Source organism: Apis cerana, linkage group LG5 (assembly GCF_029169275.1).
Source record: "Apis cerana isolate GH-2021 linkage group LG5, AcerK_1.0, whole genome shotgun sequence".
In the NCBI taxonomy this organism is placed as follows: domain Eukaryota; kingdom Metazoa; phylum Arthropoda; class Insecta; order Hymenoptera; family Apidae; genus Apis; species Apis cerana.
This window is the reverse complement of record NC_083856.1, coordinates 7375647-7395464: the sequence shown is the minus strand read 5'-3', so window position 1 is coordinate 7395464 and position 19818 is coordinate 7375647. Positions and strand designations below refer to the sequence as shown.

The window sequence follows — 19818 nt, the reverse complement described above, 5'->3', positions numbered from 1 at the left end:
TTTTTCAAATATTTTTAAAATATTAATTACAAAAATTTACTTTTTTAAAGTATACTTTTTAAAATATAAAAAATATTTACATTTTCCAAAATAATAACATTATATTTAAATTATTAAATAAGTTTTTAAATTATTCAACAACTAAATATTTAAATTAATCATATTAATAATATTTAAATAATACATATGTTTAGTTTTCATTAATATCTATAAAATATTAGTATATATTTTAACTTATCTTTTTTTTCATGAAATAAAAAACTATAATATTATTTTTATCGCTGATTGGTTAAGAAAAACAAATAATATAAATTAACCAATCACTATTTAAAAGACATTATATCAGAGCGAGATATCATCTGTGGTTATACTATGGCTACATAACGAAACACACGTGGTTCACTTGAATCAACCATACAACCTGCATCATGTATAATCCTCGGTCGAGATATCGTAGCAGACGACGCTCGAATCGACTTGACAGCACAGTCTGTATTTTCACGTGTCCTCTTGTACATCGCATTGCGTAACTGGAGTCCGACTTCCAGGGAGGAGCTCCCTTTTTCGGTAAGTAATTATTTTAAGTAAAATTAAAGATCAAGGAATATTTAATAATTATACTATCTTTAACAATATCAAAGATTTGTTCATTTTATTTTAGTATACCTTATTTATTACAAACAGGTTTGACGTAATTCGCGAAATATTTTAACTTATCGGCCAATTGGATACTACCGAACGAGGTTTTCAACCAATCATAACGATGTGTACATACTTGTCAGGATTAAACAATAGAACTAGAACTCATTTATTATAACATTGTGAAATTTACATATTTTCATAGAAAATTTAAAAATGATAAAATAATAATTCTATAATTGTTTAAATTTTAAATTCGTGATTAATTTCAAAAATATATATTTTAATTATCAATTAATTCTTCATCAATTAAACCTTGTATATCATTAAAGATTATTTTAACTAAGAGATTATAGATATATTAATAATTTTTATAACAAATGAAATTTTTATTTAATTTATTACATATTTAAATTAATATATATTAATTTTGCATTTGATAGTGCTAATGTTGTTTTATTATTATTTTATTATTATTTGCGCTTAACTCATGATAACCTCATCATATTAATTAATGTTTAAAATTTTTTTATTATGTCACTCATTAATATTAAATTATAAATTATACATTAAAAAATTATATTTGACTACTTGATTAAAAACTAAATAGTTCTCAATAACTTTTTGCTTATAATTTATAATTTCATTATGCATACTTAAAAAAATATAAAAATTGTTTTGATGCATTATAATAATATTATATGTACATACATAATTATATGATAAAGTACATATATATATGTGTATATATATATATATATATATATATATATATATATATATATATATATATATTTTAACCTAGGAATAACCTATTATATATTTGAATTCGTCACTGATATTCGATCATTTGTTTGCGGCTAATTTTACATCATAGATGAAGAGAAAGTAAAAGTTGGTGTTTGAAAAAACTGCAGCAAGATGGCTATTCGCGCCGGTTTTACGTCTGCTGTTCCGTTATGAATTACGATTTCACTCCACGCGGGCACCGTGTTTTCGAACGCACCTCCGTTGACTTCGTGTGTGACGTTTCCTGATGGGGGCGGAGCGTCCTCCAGCTTCCCAATTCTAACCAACCCGATCTCGATAGCCGTCGCATTCCGCTGAGTTGCTTCAGTGTGCCTCGGTAGTGCATTCGGTGCGTTTTTTGGTGTGTGCTTGTGCACATAGCCACTCACTAACGTACGTGCTTGCACGAGAATCCATTTCTCTGTCGTACGTAATAAAGAACGTTGTACTTATAAAAATCATCGACAAGAAGACATTTTCCTCGCAATGCCCTGGGCATGTTTTTCCGACATTCAGGTAATCTTATTTATTAATTTGGGAATTTTTTTTTTATTTTTTTCTTCTTGATGTAAACCTGTATATTCAGAGTTCTCTTTTTCGAGGACCTCAACCTGAGGTCATACAGTAACGAGAGTAGAGAAACGAAAGAGAGAAAGAGATGAAGAAAGAACTCGTCCTCCATTACTTGTTCGCAAGCAAATGGTGGCTTGCTCACTTACGAGTCTTTGTTATAATTATTTACATCTTTCATTGAATTTCTTATAGTATACTGAATTATTCGTGACTTTATTACAATCATGTAATTCTAGTATTCTTAAAAAATATTCTATAATGTCAACGGTACAATTTTGCATTGCCCATATTATAAACGGGCACCAGTTGTAGTGTTTGTTATGATTCTTGGGTTTGTTACTATCTTTTTCATCGTGGAGGAAAACATTAATTGCGCATTTCTTCTATATTATTTAATTACGTTGCTTTTATGCAAATGGAGATTGATTTATCGTGATAAATGATTTTTGTTTAATCTACTTTGTTAGAATTTTGTGCATATACTTTTTTGCTTTTAACGTATTATTTATAAATAGGTACATTTCTCTCATTATATTTTTAAATAATAATATATTTTTTTTTAATTTAAATATATGCTTTTATGTAATGAACATATTTATTTGTTATTTTATTAATTTCAAATATACAAATTTGATCAAAGTTAGATAAATGTAATATTTTTTATGATAAAATTTTCATAAAAAATTTGATCTAATTTTAATTTTTAAAATACTGTATTTCGTGTTATTATGTTATTATGTTTAATTATTAAAATTAAAATTTTTTTCCAATTTCAATTTTTATTGTATTTTAACTTTCATTTATAGATAATAATTTTATTATTATATAATATTGTCAAAAGTTTTTTGAATTATTGTGAATTTTATTAAAATGTATATTTAAATTTATATATAAAATTTTGCAATATTCTATTTAAATAATTATAAAAAATTTTTTTTTGTTACAGACAGAATAGTGGCATGAGTCGATTAATCTATGGCAGATCAACAAGATCAGTTGTCATCAGGGGGGTCTGTAGAGACGGCCAGTGCTTCAGCAGACACCTCTAAAGTTAGAGGGAAGAGCTCTAGCAGTGGTAGTAGTGGTTATAGAAAACGACAAAGCACTGGTTCTATTCCTATTACAGTAGAAGAAAAAAGACGTAGACAAACTATTGGTGATCCACAATCGTCTGAAGTTTTTGATAATACTTCTTGTAAACATTCAAGCGATTCAATACAAAACGAATCAAGAAGTGAATGTAAAAGTCATGGCAGTGGCTTAGAATCATATTTAGGTAATTATATTTTTTAAATAAATTGAGTATAATTTTTGTTTTTTTCTTTTATTTTAATTTTTTCTTTTATTATTTTAAAGTTTTAATTGTAAATTATATTATTTTCTTATAGATAATAATTGGAGATCACAACATAAGATTCAACAATCAAATTATAATATTAGTGGAAGTAGTACAAGACAACGTAGTACTGCAAGAACAAGTCTACCAGAGTTAAACTTAACAGCTGTTGATTGTGTTGCATCAAGGACACGTTCTCGTACACCACAAAATCCACAAGCCATATCACAGGGACATAATAGTTACAATTTATCACTATCTAGTGGTTATAATAATAAAGAGGACTTGTCATATAACAATTTGGTACCAACATCAACTACTACACCAGTTACTAGTCATCCATCTACATCAAGAGGAAGAGGTTAGTGTATTTATTTGTTTCATATAAAAAGTGTTGGTTGCAATGAGATGTGATGTGTGATTTGAGTGAACACATAATACAAATTAATACTTAAATATATTTTAATTTTTACTTTTTACTTTAAAAATTGTGACAAGTATAAACAATTATAACAATAGTAATAATAAATAATTAAATAATTAATAATAATATATTTTACATAGTTATAATTAATGCCTTTTTAAAAATAAGCTTTTTTTATTTAAAAAAAATAATTATTTTTAATCTTAAAAATTTTATTATTTATAAAAAATGAATTTATGATTTTTGTAATATAATTAATTAACATTATTTTTTAATCTATTAATTTATTATAATTGAACTTCATTATTTATATTTTATAATTTGCTATATAATAATAAATATCAATTACTTAATAAAATATTTAAATTGAGAAATATTTTTTAAAGATTTTAGTCTATTAAAAAAAATATAAATATACTTTGGTTTATTATTAATATATTATTAATAATGTTTCTTTTATTTAATATACATTCTTTAAATAATTTTTATTAACATATTAAAAAATAATAAAAAATTTTTATAAAAATTAAAAAATATCTTTTAAAATAAATAAAAACAATTTTTTTAAATAAATATTTTAGTTCTATAAAGTTAAATAGAAATTTTTATAAGTAAATATATTCATATAAATAAAATAATAATATCTTTAACATGCAAAAATAAAAATACTAATAGTGATATCTACAAAATGTATGTGGTACAATAATAATAGCAAATAAATTTAGTATTATGATCAATTAAAAAATCTTTATTCATATATTAAAACAATGTGTTTTGCAACCTTCATTTAATGAAGTAGTAGGATAAAGTATAGGGTAGTATAAAATTAGGATTTGATTCACAAGTATCTTAAAATTAAAGAAAGAAAGTATTACCAAAATAAGAGTCATAGATCAGACTGTATCATTAGGCCTGAGGATGAGCGAATGTCTGGAAGGATTTGTGTCTGCTGTCAAAGCACTTTTTCCAATATCAACACAAACGTATCATCAAGAAGGTAAGCCTAAGGAGTACACATTTCGTACTACATTTTCTTACCCTTATTTTCTCTTACAAGTTCATGAGTAGATGTCTTTAAATGAATACAAATCACTATAAATCTGCTCTCTAAATTGATTTTCCATACCCATATGCAAGTATATCATATTTAATATCTGATCAAATTATTTGTGTCAAATTTGATTTATGCATGACAGTATTTCTCCAGATATATACAATAAATATGATGTAATTTATACAACATGTTTATGTTATTTAAAATTCTATATGGTGAAATATATGTGTGTGCGTGAGAAATTTATATATATATATACAAATTTATATATATATAAATTTAAATTCATTTATTCTGTTATTTCATCATTTGGAAATTATATTTTGGTATAAAAATATTTCATGAGATATGAAAATAAATTAAAAATCAATATAACAATTAATTAGAATATTATAAAATATAAATATAGATTTAATTATTTACAAATATGACAAATAAATCTAATATATGTTTAATATTTATTATATACAAAATAGAGTTTTAACTTTTTATTTAATTCTGAGTTCCTTGCATTTAAAAAAATTTTCCAAAATTAAAATACAATTTAAGTATTAAATAATATTTATAAACATAATGATATAATTGTATATATATAATTCATTTAAATCTTATATATAGTAAAGTTCATTTAAATTCTGTATATAATTATCATCAATATAATATAAATAACGTGTTTCAATTTTTATAGATTTATGAATATTATTTGAATGATCTAAATTTTTACTAAAATAAGTATTATTTTCAGTTTTGAAAATTTCTAAATATGTTAAATTTATATATCCAAATGTGCAATAATCTGAAATATTTTCATTTACTTTAATGGGATGGATAGTATCAAATTAATAAGGTAAATATAGTTTACTTGTGATAATGTTGAGCAAAAATATATATATTCCATATATGCAATTTATTAAAAAAATATATATATATACATATATACATTTGTGTACTCTGCAAAAGAGAGAGATGTATAAAATTTTATATGCAAGTATGGAAATATACAGTGCAATTATACATGAATATTATTTTTAATGTTATAATTATATTTTGCAAATAAATAATATCATAATATTGCAAATATTATTAAATTTTAATTTGAAATTTTAATCATTTAATATTTTATAAACTGAAAAATTTTTATAATTATTAAAAAATAAAAATAAATTTTTATATAAATTATATGTTTGTAACAATTATTTATTTTATATGACAATTATTTTGAATCATTTTTTTCATTATTTCTTATTTCTTATTATCATGTATATATAAGCATCAGTTTACTCAATTTTTTAATTATATTTATAAATATAATATTATTATCAATTTGCAATACCACATATCTTTTTAATAAAAAATATTTGTGAAATTTAAAAATGAATAAAAGCATGTCGTTCAACAAAGTTATTTTTATTTAAATTTAACATAGGGATATGTTTATTAAAAACATTTATAATATGAATATATATGCAATTAATATAGATATATAAAATATATAAAAAATATATAAAAAAATATATAAAAAAAGAATACATGCTCAAACAGAAAAACTTTATTCCATTAAAGACAATATGTATATAATATCATTTAAGTTATAACATATTTATTATCAATTTTTAACTAATGAAGATGTTTAATATCTTTAATTAATTATGCACAAAATAATTATATTTAAAAAATTTGTTTTATTAAAAATTTATATACACTAAACCATTATTCACATATATGTTAACGTTTCTCTCTTTCTTATTTTTTAATATACTTGTAATAATAATTTTCAATAATAATCAATCAAATTTTAGATCATTTAAAAGTCAGTTGAATTCTTCATATATAAATCGTAATAATAATAATAATAATAATAATAACAACAACAACAAAAACAACAATAATAATAATAATAAATAATAATAAAAATTAATAATAATAACAATAATGGTAGTAGTAGTGTTAATAATAATAATAATAATAATAATAATAATAATAATAATAATAATAATAATAATAGTATATTTTAATATTTTAGGGTCAAAATCCCACGGTGGTGCAACCTGCGCAAGTAGCAGTGCGAGTAGTCAAGTTTTAAGTGTGAAGTCCAGCATCAGAGTGGGTAACGCAGCCAGTAATTCTGTGGAGAGTGGTGGGGGGGCATTGGCACATGACGGGGCAGGCACTAGTGGCATCACTACAGCCACTGCCAATCCACCTGTGTCTGCCACCGCCACTGCCAACCCTACACACCCTCATCCAACGCACAAACATATATTACGTTCTCGCACAAAATTATCCAGTGACTATAAAGAATTATCAAGTATTAACAAAACTTCAGGAAAGCATCATAAGAAAGATACTACAGGAACTTGTTCAAGCTCTAGGTAATGGTCTTTTACTAAAAATGATAGTCAGTTATATTCTGAAAATCATGTTTTATACTTATAATATCCTATTTAAATAGACATCGTTCTTCATCACGTGCAAGAAAGGCAGTGATAGAAGGAAGCTCTGGAGGAAGTGTAATGTCAGGTACTGAATCTATGACTAATAGTACCACTCCAACAACTGTTTCATCTACAGTTTCTAGCAATCAATTAGTATCTACAACAGGAGAAGACGAATTAGCATCTACAGCTACATCTGCTACTGGTAATTTCACATATATATTCAATTTTTCTAATAACTGATTTTTGGTTCAACAAAAATAATTTGTTATTTCCTTTTCTTTATTTGAAATTGCTCGCAAAATTAAAAAGATAAAGGAATGAAAGATAAAAAAACAAAAAGAAAAAAAAATCATAAATTTTTATATCCGTTTAATGAAATTATTCTATTTTTTTCAAAAATATTTTTGCTATTATTTTAAATTTTTCGTTCCATTTGAGAATAAAATCGAGCCGAGTAATATATTTAATCTGTAAAATCGCATCCTTATCGCATCGGCATTTTACTACTGAATAATTTAGCACTGATTAATACTACTAAATATTGATTGATTTGTATATTGTAATATTTGTGATACAATCTTATATCATTGGTATTATCGCATTTAATAATTTAATGATAACTGAAATCTGAATTGTCAATCATATGATAGTTGTAACATAATTTCTTTTGATTTACCGACATTGATAGTAAATATAATGGGATAATTCATTCATATTCAATCGGGAATTGACCAAATTCATTTATAAATATTTTCAAATTTAATTTATTCAAAAATAAAATCTTAGATAAAAAATTTCATTCTTTTTTTTTATCTTGAATTATTTATCAAATAATTTATATATAATTGAAATATTTTAACAATATCATTTATTAATTAAGCAAGTGGAGGACCATCTGGAATGTCTGGTACTACTGGAGACAGTGAAAGTGATGATGGAGAAGTTGGGAGATTGCAAGCATTACTTGAAGCTAGAGGTTTACCTCCTCATGTATTTGGCGCATTAGCACCACGAATGCAACATTTATTAAATAGAAGCATGGGTGCAAGTTCTGGTATTTTATTTTTTAAAAATTTTATTATTTTTTTATAATTTATTCTTTTTTAATTTTAATTAAAAATCTTTTTTTAATAAAAAAATTTAAATTATTTAGAAAATAATTTTATAATTTCAGCTGCTAAAGCACAACAGTTATTGGCTGGTTTACAAGCTGTTGATGATGAGGGGGAACAATTACAAGCTGTTATAGGAATGGGTGAAATTCTTGTTATGGGGAATGAAGATACATTAGCTGGTTTTCCTGTAAAACAAGTTGTTGCAGCATTAATAAATTTACTCGGAATAGAACATAATTTTGTAATAATGACACACGCATGTCGTGCTCTTACTTACATGATGGAAGCTTTACCTCGATCATCGACAGTAGTAGTTGATGCTGTTCCAGTGTTCTTACAAAAATTAGAATCTATTGAATGTATGGATGTAGCAGAACAATGTTTAACAGCATTAGCTATGCTTTCCCGGAGACATAGTAAAACCATTTTACATGAAGTATGTATTTATTAATAAACATCATGTAATGATTTAAAATGAATATTTTTTATATATTAACTTATTCATTTCTAGGGAGGAGTATCAGCTTGTTTAAAATTTGTCGATTTTTTTAATATCACAGCACAACGAGCTGCATTAACAATTACAGCAAACTGTTGTCAAAATCTTCATCCTGATGATTTTCACTTAGTAGCTGACAGTTTACCTTTATTGACGAGTAGACTGACAAATCAAGATAAGAAAAGTGTTGAATGTGTTTGCCAAGCATTTAGTCGTTTAGTTGATAGTTTTCAACACGATCCGGTAACTTTGCATAAAATTATTAATGCAGAACTTCTTCAGAATTTACAACAATTGGTACGAAAAATATTTTTTTTTCTATTTTAATAATATAATCTTTTATTAATTAAATTTATATTTATTTTAGCTTATGATTACCCCACCTGTTAATAGCATTAGCAATTTCATAACAGTGTTGCGAATGCTCTCTGTGATATCAAATCGCTGTCCTGATTTGGCACAGCTGCTTTTACAACAAAATATAGCTTTTACACTAAGTTATCTTTTAACTGGATCACTAGAAGTTAAAACAGAAGATGTAGAATTAGTACCGCGATCTCCGCAAGAATGGTTTGAAATCACTTGTTTAATTGAAGAACTTATGCCTCCATTACCAACAGATGGCATATTTAGTGTAAATAGTTTACTTGAAAGGACCAGTAATCAACAAGAAAATGTTCATTGGGAATGGCGTGATGAAAGACATTGCTGTCATCCATTTAGTACTATTGATTCTAGAATCATTGAGGTATTATAATCATTATAAATGATATATATTACATACTATATAAATATTATAAAAAATAGAAAATAATAAAATAAAAATAATTTTTTCAGATGGCATTTCAAAATGGTGAAGATGAGATCTGTCTTTCTTCTTTAGGTCGAACTTATACAATAGATTTAACTGTGATGAAACAAATTAATGAAGATATTGGATTAGCAAGAAGCATTTTTCGTAGAGTAAATGCACATCCTACAGAAGGAAAAAGTCCTACATGTTCATCTAAGTAAATATCGAATTTTTAAAATAAACTCATTAATTATTATAATAATTTTCATTATAAATTTTTCTAGTATGGATGTTGTACCTCCAGTAATTGAAACAAATGAATGGTTAGTATCGTTTATTCGAACTCTATTCTCTGTGTTATATGAAGTCTACAGCAGTTCTGCTGGTCCTGCTGTAAAATGTAAATGTCTTCGAGCTCTTTTACGTATGGTTTATTATGCCTCAACTGATTTACTTAAGGTATACAAATAAAATAAATGAGAATATATATTTTTATCTATGAAATTAATTGTAATTATTTAAAGTTTTGTTTGTTATTATTAAAATAGGATGTTTTAAAAAATCAAGTGGTATCATCACATATAGCGGGTATGTTGGCATCCCAAGATTTACGAATTGTTATTGGAGCTCTCCAAATGGCAAGCATATTAATGAAAAGATTACCACAAGTATTTGGGGTTCATTTTCATCGTGAAGGCGTTTTGCATCAAATACGTCAACTAGCTGATCCTGAAGTACCTCTTGGTGTTTCACCACCCAAGTGTCCTTCTAGTACTGGTAATTTATTTAATTTATTATGTATATTTATACGCATATTACATATATTAAGTTTTTTAAGTGTTATAAAATATCTTTTATTTTTTTTTAGGTACATCATTACCAAGCCCACAACCAGGTCCATCTAATACATCGCTTTGTTCCACCACGATGTTTTCGTCTAATAATGCTACGTCTCCAATTGCCTCTCCATCAACGAATGGTAACATATTATTTGGTACAATTGCAACATGTCAGTTGAAATCGAATCTTTCTGCATCAATGGAAACACATACTAGAAATGAATTAAATTCTACTGTAGATGATGTAACTACACCACAAAGTGCTCATTTGTAAGTATAATTCAAAATACTATGGAAAATTATATTAAAAAAATATATTATAATATATTATTTATATTAAATATTTTGTTAGGAGAATTGGAGATGTTTTGAAAAGAAAACGACAAAATAAAAAAGGTCGATTTTCTAGATTAGGCAGTACTACACCTCAACAAACTCAACAACCTGAATCTCTATTTACTGGTTTCGCTCCTAAAAATAATCGTTTCTTAGGAAATCTTAATCCTGCTAGATGGGGTCGAAAATCATCATCTTCAAATTCTGCTAACGATAAAAGAGATACGAGTTCATCAACAAGTTTGTCAAAACCACCTAGTAATTCAAGTTTAACAGGAGGAAATAGAGATAAAGCTAAAGCATGGGTACGTGAACAGGCTGCTCAATTTTTAGCACGATATCAGGATGATGCTCCATGCACGCATCCTGCAATGACAGTTCTTTCCAGACTTACTGCTGCCATTCAACGATTACAATCTAATGTAAGTATATCTCAATATAAATTTAATATTTAATAATTGAATAATGTATTCTTAGGAATTGGATGAAATGTTATCGGCACTTACCGAATTAAGAGATATAGTACTTGAAAGTGATATATCTCCGTTTGAAATGAATTATAGTGGTCTTATCAAAGCTCTGCTCAACTACCTCACTACTACAGATGCTCCTGGTAATCGTTATGATCGGCTTCGCATGTTCTGGAAATTGTTTGCAGAATCAACTGTAAGTAAAATGAATAAATATAATAGCATGATTTAATGGAGATTTTTTTAAGAATATGCTCTCTATATTATATATATATGTGTATATATATATATATATCTGTGTGTATGTGTGTGTGTGTGTGTATGTGTATTCAATTTTTAGATGCATCAGGATAACAATATTACTGATCTTAATCCTGGAGCATTTGGTGCTCTAGTAGCAAAATTAAACAGTTGTGTTGCACAGTTGGAACAATTTCCTGTAAAAGTACACGATTTACCGGCAGGATCTGGTGCTGGTCGTGGAGGCACTAGTGCTCTTAAATTTTTCAATACACATCAACTCAAGGTACAATTTAATTAAATAATAATTAATAATAATAGTAATAATGTAATTCAATTTTTTATGATTTTATAGTGTAATCTTCAACGGCATCCAGATTGTAATAATTTAAAACAATGGAAAGGGGGTACTGTTAAAATAGATCCTCTTGCATTAGTGCAAGCAATTGAACGTTATTTAATGGTTCGTGGGTATGGTAGAATACGAGAAGCAGAATCTATGGTTAGTGACGACGATAATAGTGAAGATGATATAGATGATACATTGGTAATATTCGTATATATGTGTATGTATGTATATGTCTTATCTTTTTTCTGTTAAGTAAATATTAATAATATTTATAGGCAGCAGTAGTTATAAGTCAAGGATCAGCAAAACATAAACTTCAATTTTTAATTGGAGATGAAGTACTGCCTTTTAATATGACTGTTTATCAAGCTGTAAGACAATTTGGTTGTACTGGAATAGATCATTCAGAAGCAGAAGCTGATGGTGAACCACCACTTGGTCATGATGCCGTATGGGTACAAACTCACACAATTTATTACAGGTGTTTTTTATTTTTTCTTCTTTTTAAGAAAAATATGAAAATTAAGTAATAAAAAATAATTTGTATACATTTAGACCTGTACCAGAAGAAGAAATTATAACATCACCAAAACCAGGATCAAGTTCACAGAGTAGTAGCCGCAAAGGCAAAGGAAAAAGTACAAAGATCAGTTCAAAACGAAAAGAAGATAGTTTGTGGCTTGAAGGAACAGTTCCTCCGCAACGTTGTCCACTTGATCCTTATCTATCACCTACCTTGCCATCTTCGGTTACTATTACTGATGCTTCATTGGATGGTTTATGTTTACTACGTCTTTTACATGCTTTAAATCGTCATTGGGGTGTTTTATTTCCTCATTTGAAAGGTTTAAGTTTACTTTCTCCACAAGATTTTATTAATAATAAAATAGCCGCAAAAGCGAGTCGGCAGCTACAAGATCCTTTAGTGATCATGACTGGAAACTTACCTTTATGGTTACAACAAATTGCTACAGTATGGTAAGTATTATGAAAATTGTAATAAATTATTAATATAAATTTAATTAAATTATATTTTTTAATTACAGTCCATTCTTATTTCCATTTGAAACGAGACAATTATTACTCTATGCAACATCGTTTGATAGAGATAGAGCTTTACAACGTCTCTTAGATTCCGCTCCAGAATTATCGGGATCAGATAGCCAAGAACGCGTTACTCCACGTTTAGAGCGAAGAAAAAGAACCATTTCCAGAACGGATATTCTCAAACAAGCAGAATTAGTTATACAAGATTTAGCATCTAGCAAAGCCTTACTTGAAGTGCAATATGTTAATGAGGTCTATTTTTTGCTCTATATTGTGATATAATTTATTTTTTATTTTTATAGTAAATCTTATAGATATTATTTTACAGGTTGGTACCGGTTTAGGTCCAACATTGGAATTTTATGCTCTAGTCTCTCAGGAATTACAGCGTGCTGATCTTGATCTTTGGCATGGTAGTTCAAGTCCTACTGAGACAGGATATGTTAATGCTCCACAAGGACTTTTTCCAATGCCAATTTCATGGAGTACTAAAGTATCCCATCTTGCAAAACTTAAAACAAAATTTAAGTTTCTTGGAAAATTTATGGCGAAAGCGATATATGATTCTAGAATGGTATAACTTTTTATTTTGTTGATTAATTCAAAGAAATAATAAAAATATTTCAAATTTATAATTATAATTTTTATATAATTTATATATATAATATTAAATTTATATTTTTTTACAGTTGGATTTACCATTCAGTTTAACTTTCTATCGTTGGTTATTGGGAGAAGAACATATGCTAACATTAGCTGATTTAGCACATGTATGTCCTGATGTACATCGAACTCTTACTAGATTACAGCAAGTTATTAGACAAAAGGAAACAATCGAGAAAGATCAAATATTAAGACCACATGAAAAAGCACAACTAATAGAGTCACTAAATTTAGATGGATGTCTAATTTCCGATCTTGGCCTTGTTTTCGAATTACCGGGTTATGAAAATATCGAATTAAGGAAAGGCGGAAGTGAAATACCTGTTACTACTTATAACCTAGATCAATACATCAAGGTATTGTAATAATAAATTCATGAATTTTTTTGTATAATTAATTTAACTATTTAAAGTTTTTCTCTTTATTATATGATGTTATTTTTTTCTTATAATATTATATGTATTATCAGTAATATTATACTATTTACAATTAATTTTTTTAGTTGGTAGTACATTGGTTCTTATACGAAGGTGTCTTCAGACAAATGGAAGCATTTAGGGAAGGATTTGAATCTGTTTTCCCACCATCACAATTAAGATTATTCTTTCCTGAAGAACTGGAAGCTGTATTCTGTGGACATGCACAATCAGGTGGACAATGGGATGTGAAAACACTTTCGGAATGCTGTAGGACTGATCATGGTTATACACCAGATTCTCGTGCTATTCGTTTTCTATTTGAAGTTATGTCAAAATATAATAGTGAAGAACAAAGGCAGTTCGTTCAGTTTGTTACAGGTTCACCTCGATTACCAGTAGGAGGTAAATTTTTAATTTTAAATTTTAAATATTTTTAATTTCAAATAAATTATATAACTATATAATACTTAATATATTCATAAAATTTTGAAAAAAAAATAATAGTAAAATTTTATTTTTCAGGTTTCAAGAGTTTAACACCGCCGTTAACAATAGTGCGTAAAACGTTCGATCCATCTATGAAAACAGACGATTTCTTACCATCCGTAATGACTTGTGTTAATTACTTAAAACTGCCTGATTATACAACATTAGAAATAATGCGGGAAAAGTTGCGAATAGCTGCACAAGAAGGACAACATTCGTTCCACCTTTCCTAGAAACGGATGGAAAACCGGCGCGCCATTTGCTCTTTTGCTATCGTATTGTCCAGGTTGAAAAAATTCTTCAAACACCATTTAAAATATTTAAAAAAGTAACTGCGCGCGCGTTTTCTTCAACTCTCAGTAATCGTATATTTGCACTTTATATGAGCTTTTTCGAAAATATCTTTTTCTTGATTTTAGTGAAAATTCATTTAAATAAATTTTAATTTGATGTTTATCTTTTTACTTATAAATATGGATTGTGATATATTTTCTCAAAAAAGTGCAAAAATGACATTAGCTCTATACTATGAGTTTCCTCTTGTGGTATTATGAACCAGGTAGAATGGGAGCAGCCTTGTTCTAGGAAACTTATCTTTGATGTGTTACAATAATTAATAAAAGTTGTAAATATAGTTTAATATGCGCAAGTCTATATAAATACTTTATATAATAGTAACAAAAAAAATGATATTGCTACGAAACTCTATACTAATTAAATATAATTTAGTCTGAGAGGACATCTATTAGACATAAGTAAATTTTATATCAGTGGTGCATTTAGCATCGCCATAAATCGCCAATTTCATGCCTCACTGCAGATTGTAATGAAATCACAAGTCAAAATTGATCAAAAAAAAAAAAAAATTCGCGCTAACAACGTAGCTCATGTTTCATCACCATAAAAATATAATAACTGCGAATATAATTGCGTGTTTACGATTATCGTTTTAATTTCTTAATCGATCTCTTTTGTTCGCTGCTTAGTTCTCAGTATGCGAGCACTGCGCGAATTAACGTGCAAAACTCTTATATTTAAGTTTATTCAATGTATCACTAATTAAACTATTTGATATTTTTATTCTAGGTAAGATAGTCCAATTAATACTTTACTTAGCTGTATAAGAAAGCAGCCAACATCATCAAATCAAGTCATCATAATGATACATGAATCGAAGAAAATTCTTATATCCACTTATTTACAGGCAAAGTATCTATTTATGAAACATGTACGACAACTGTATAATACGAAATAGAATGGATATAAAAATCAGCGAAGCTGGTGTATCAAATGGATTATACAAGGTACATTACTTTCTTATATTTCTGTAGAAATGTGATTCTATACAAAAATTATGAAAATATGAATTGATCACAAATAGAAAAGAAAATAATTGACTATTTGTTTTACATTTATATTGTGTATTATTACTTGAAATGATCAATATATACATACATCACTTTTGATTTTTATTTTTATATATATGGAACTTAATTGATAAATTAGCGATTAAATTAATTGGTATTAAATCATTATTTCTCGTTTTAATTTTTAAAATAAAATTAATAAGATTACTTCAAAACTTTGTTCCATCCTTGAAATATTTTTTTTAGCATTATACAAAATTTCTTTTCTGATAATCTACGATATTCTTATACTTCATAATTTTTATGTATTTTATGATAAAACATAAAACATGTTGTATTTTTGCATTACATTTCTAATAACGAATAATAATAATGAATAGTTGATAATATATACATAATGTAGAAGAAAAATCATTCTACACTATGAAATATGCAATTAGAAATACAAATATAATGTATAATAGTTTAGGATTACTTAAACTTATATCAGTAATATTACAAATTTATGTTTACATCAATTCATTAGTATAAATGAGTTTTACTTTTATTTAGATCATATTATATTTCTTTAGCAGTTTTCAATAAATGAAAATACAAATGTTGCCTGCCAACAAAATATTTTTTCTAATCACTATTTCATAAGTAGTTTCATAACATTTTCATAATAATAAAAATATTAATACTAGATAGTTTATTTTAAATTTAAAGATAATATTAATGATTATTTTTTACATTTACATATAATAATTTTTTTCATTTACTTTTCATTTTTTCACACACATCATTTTGTAAAATTTTAAATACACATACATAACCATCCTATTATGAAACACATTCCACCTACTTTTGTTATTATATCATGTTGTTTCTTACCCGTAAATGCATAATAATAACAAGTTCCACAGCACAATATTATTCCAGAAACCAGGAATGTTGTAGACTAAATAATGAAATAGTAATTAATATATTCTTCCAAATTATGTATTGATATTTTATCAAAGTTAAACATACCAACAAAGGTCTTTTGCATAGAGGTAATCCTAACATTGCTAATGTATGAATAAAATGAAAATAACTTGCAGTTTCAAATACTTTTTTGAGGTGTACTTCATCATATTTTGGATATTGTTCTAAAATATAATAAATAAAAATTATTTTATATAAATAATATTAAAAAATTGCATAAAATTTATTTTTGTTAAAAAATATTTAACAAAAAATATTAGTAAAAAATTTATATTAAATTACAGTATTATATAATTAAAATTCTTTCTAAACAAAATTTCATTTCAAAGAGCACAACAATAATTTTGATCTTACTATAAAAACCATATCCATTAAGAATTACAGCTGCTGCACCACTAAAAGCGGCAAGTCTAACATATGGTCCTGTATCTGCAGCTAATTTCCATAGTGGTATTGGTGACGGTATTTTTATTTCATTTTTTGATTTTAATCCCAAATATTTGGGTGCCTAAAGACAATTTCTCATATAAAATTTTTATATTTTATAATATTAATATACAAATTATTGTTAAAATTATTTGTTATAAATCAATAATTATAAAGGTAAGTTTATATAAAAAATATATAAAATATTAAATAATATATATATACATATATAAAATAATAGTTAATAGAAATTGTAATTACAAATTAAGTAATAATAAATTAGGTACAAATTATATTTTGAGTTGAAAAGATTCTAAAAATAATAATATATTATTTATAATATATATAATTATAATATTGCATATTTAATATCACTTAAAGGGTTTTTTATAAAAATAAAGATAGTAGACAAACTTCATAATAATTTTTAACTTTTGTTATAAGTATTAAATCATAATTTCAAAAAATATGATTATTTTTACAATTAATAATTCAATTTAATGATTATAACGACAATAAATATTTAATATAATATTAATTTTATTTTTCGAAGATGTTTATAATTCGATGTCATTAATTTAACATCGGTAAATAATTATAATATGGTTTTAATAAATTATAATAAATTAATTTCATAATATTTATATAAGATCATTTAAATATATTTTAATTATAATAGAAGTAGAAATCATTTTCTTTTATTAAATTTTTTAATAAATTTGCAACTTACTGCTTCAAAAGTTCGCCAGACATATGATGCAGAATCTCCAAGTAGACTTGTATAATGTAGAGGATTTATAAATACCATGATATTTTGCATTTACAAAATATATGCAAATATTATACAAATATTTTTTATTTAAGATATATATTTATAAATAATTCGTATATTGTACTCTACGTATATACATTTAAAACATGTTTATTTGGTATTATTGTGAAAAGCAAGATTGCCAGATGTAGAAAAATATAATCTAGGGAATGAATCGCATTGAATCATTGATAATATAGTAAAAATGATTTTTGACCAATGAACAAGATAATTAATTTATTCATAGTTCGTAAATAATATAACTCGATATAATTTTTATTTAATAATTGTTCAGCATATTTATTTCAACTTGTTTGTTTAAATCTAATAATTCATTGGTGATATATACTTTAACATTCTATGATTGGTTAATTTTTTTTTAATAATTCGTTAATAAAATCGAAATAAAAATTTTTGTAAAAGAAAAAAATAGCTTGAAATTGCTTAAAAAATTACTAGTCGAGTCTTATCTATTGATTTCTAGAAATCTATATATTTTATACAGTGCATATAAACAAAATTATCTTAAAATAGATTTTTTATGTAAGATTGCATATATCTATAAATTTAAACAACGCATTAATTTTTTGAAATATATTTTCCAAATCTAAGATAATTTTAACTTAATTTAAAAAATTTTACTTAATGCTAATTTATACCGATTTTTTTATGTATTATATATTATAAAAATATATATTTATGAAAATACATGAAAATTAATAAAATCAATGATACTGATATTTTATAAAATAATCATTTTTATTATTATAATTATATAGAATACAACATAATTTAATTTTTCAAAATAATGTTGTAAATTCAATAAAAATTGAATTTCATCAATTATATGGGATTCACATTGAATGAAGTTAGGAATTGTTGCAATATTAATCCAACTGTAAAAGAAAATTGAAAATAAATATATAAAAACATATATTTTCAAATTTAAAAGATTAAATTTTATACCTTTTTAAAACCAATATCAGCAGCATATTCTCTAAAGCATTGTCGACAAATATTTAAACCATATTTGCGAATTAATCCATGTCTATTTGCGCAAGCACGACTATAAAATAAAATGATTAATTGTAACATCGAGGTTATTATCTTATCATTAAAAATATTAAAAAATACAGAAGTTTTTTTAAAATATCATTTTATAATTAATAATAAATAATAATAATATAATAATTAATATTTTAAAACAATTTTTGTTGGAAAAAATATACGATGATATATAGAAAAAACATTGACACGCGGTCGAATATATTTTACATAATTTTTTGCTACAAATTTATTTATTTGAATTATAATATAATAAAAAATAGTAATATTTACCAAGATCTAGATCCTTGTCCATATTTTCGCGGATGCGAATACCAAATATTTTGAAATCCCATTTCTTTTTTATTGAAATAATAACTGCACTGATTCAAGAATCTAAAAGATCGAAAACAATGTTAGTCACAGATAATATATAAACTAGATGTGATATACAATGCTTTTTAATGTTGAATTCACTTATTATGCTTTAACATTTTTGTAACAAACTTTCATAGAAAGATTTATTAGTTAAAATTAAAAATCAATTTCATTATAAAAACTATAAATATGATATAAATTAAAACTATAATAAAAAATATAATAAAAAATATAGATACAATATATACAATAATAAAAAATAAAATATAGAAATTTATATTTTTCGATTTGATCCTTGTATATGTAATAATATAGAT

General features: G+C 25.1%; 3 protein-coding genes and 1 long non-coding RNA gene across 10 annotated transcripts; 1 reads left to right on the top strand and 3 right to left on the bottom strand.

Moving 5' to 3' along the window:
• Window positions 1-148: 148 nt before the first annotated feature.
• On the bottom strand, window positions 149-808 carry LOC133666083 (uncharacterized). The gene is made up of 2 exons (XR_009829694.1): window positions 667-808; window positions 149-559 (listed from the first exon to the last, which is right to left on the bottom strand). It is a non-coding gene; the product is annotated as an uncharacterized LOC133666083 (long non-coding RNA).
• Window positions 428-16041, top strand: LOC107997641 (E3 ubiquitin-protein ligase TRIP12). Of its 7 annotated transcripts, none has more exons than XR_009829689.1 (26): window positions 1515-1944; window positions 2948-3277; window positions 3390-3698; window positions 4672-4758; window positions 6839-7187; window positions 7268-7455; window positions 8134-8307; window positions 8428-8804; window positions 8880-9164; window positions 9235-9615; window positions 9705-9877; window positions 9945-10119; window positions 10209-10437; window positions 10529-10769; window positions 10852-11257; window positions 11313-11501; window positions 11646-11831; window positions 11901-12092; window positions 12170-12375; window positions 12450-12872; window positions 12941-13193; window positions 13270-13515; window positions 13631-13960; window positions 14107-14425; window positions 14546-14795; window positions 15714-16041. XR_009829689.1 is itself a non-coding variant. In XM_062074811.1 (25 exons), the coding sequence occupies exons 2-25, from the start codon at window positions 2977-2979 to the stop codon at window positions 14740-14742; spliced, it is 6216 nt and encodes a 2071-aa protein (XP_061930795.1). In that variant the 5' UTR covers window positions 428-567; window positions 2948-2976; the 3' UTR covers window positions 14743-16041. The 7 variants fall into 7 exon arrangements, 5 of the variants coding, with proteins under 5 accessions (XP_061930795.1, XP_061930797.1, XP_016911879.1 ...); XR_009829688.1 differs by having other exon boundaries at window positions 15596-16041; XM_062074811.1 differs by lacking the exon at window positions 1515-1944 and adding an exon at window positions 428-567 and having other exon boundaries at window positions 14546-16041.
• A 491-nt stretch (window positions 16042-16532) lies between these two features.
• On the bottom strand, window positions 16533-18243 carry LOC107997642 (transmembrane protein 256 homolog). Its single transcript, XM_062074841.1, has 4 exons — window positions 17999-18243; window positions 17197-17350; window positions 16888-17006; window positions 16533-16816 (listed from the first exon to the last, which is right to left on the bottom strand). Exons 1-4 carry the CDS (start codon window positions 18086-18088, stop codon window positions 16673-16675), a joined length of 507 nt encoding a protein of 168 aa, XP_061930825.1. The 5' UTR covers window positions 18089-18243; the 3' UTR covers window positions 16533-16672.
• A 576-nt stretch (window positions 18244-18819) lies between these two features.
• On the bottom strand, window positions 18820-19578 carry LOC107997594 (small ribosomal subunit protein uS14). The gene is made up of 2 exons (XM_017056294.3): window positions 19418-19578; window positions 18820-19145 (listed from the first exon to the last, which is right to left on the bottom strand). Exons 1-2 carry the CDS (start codon window positions 19477-19479, stop codon window positions 19040-19042), a joined length of 168 nt encoding a protein of 55 aa, XP_016911783.1. The 5' UTR covers window positions 19480-19578; the 3' UTR covers window positions 18820-19039.
• Between the last annotated feature and the right edge of the window lie 240 nt (window positions 19579-19818).

Coding starts and splice junctions, on each gene's coding strand:
- LOC107997641 (XM_062074811.1), top strand. CDS start 2,977: ATGGCAGATCAACAAGATCAGTTGTCATCAGGGGGGTCTGTAGAGACG. Junction 10,438..10,528: donor CAAGTGTCCTTCTAGTACTG/GTAATTTATTTA, acceptor ATTTTTTTTTAG/GTACATCATTACCAAGCCCA. Junction 11,502..11,645: donor AATTGTTTGCAGAATCAACT/GTAAGTAAAATG, acceptor TTCAATTTTTAG/ATGCATCAGGATAACAATAT.
- LOC107997642 (XM_062074841.1), bottom strand. CDS start 18,088: ATGCAAAATATCATGGTATTTATAAATCCTCTACATTATACAAGTCTA. Junction 17,351..17,998: donor TCTGGCGAACTTTTGAAGCA/GTAAGTTGCAAA, acceptor AATTGTCTTTAG/GCACCCAAATATTTGGGATT. Junction 17,007..17,196: donor TAATGGATATGGTTTTTATA/GTAAGATCAAAA, acceptor ATTATATTTTAG/AACAATATCCAAAATATGAT.
- LOC107997594 (XM_017056294.3), bottom strand. CDS start 19,479: ATGGGATTTCAAAATATTTGGTATTCGCATCCGCGAAAATATGGACAA. Junction 19,146..19,417: donor GGACAAGGATCTAGATCTTG/GTAAATATTACT, acceptor TTTATTTTATAG/TCGTGCTTGCGCAAATAGAC.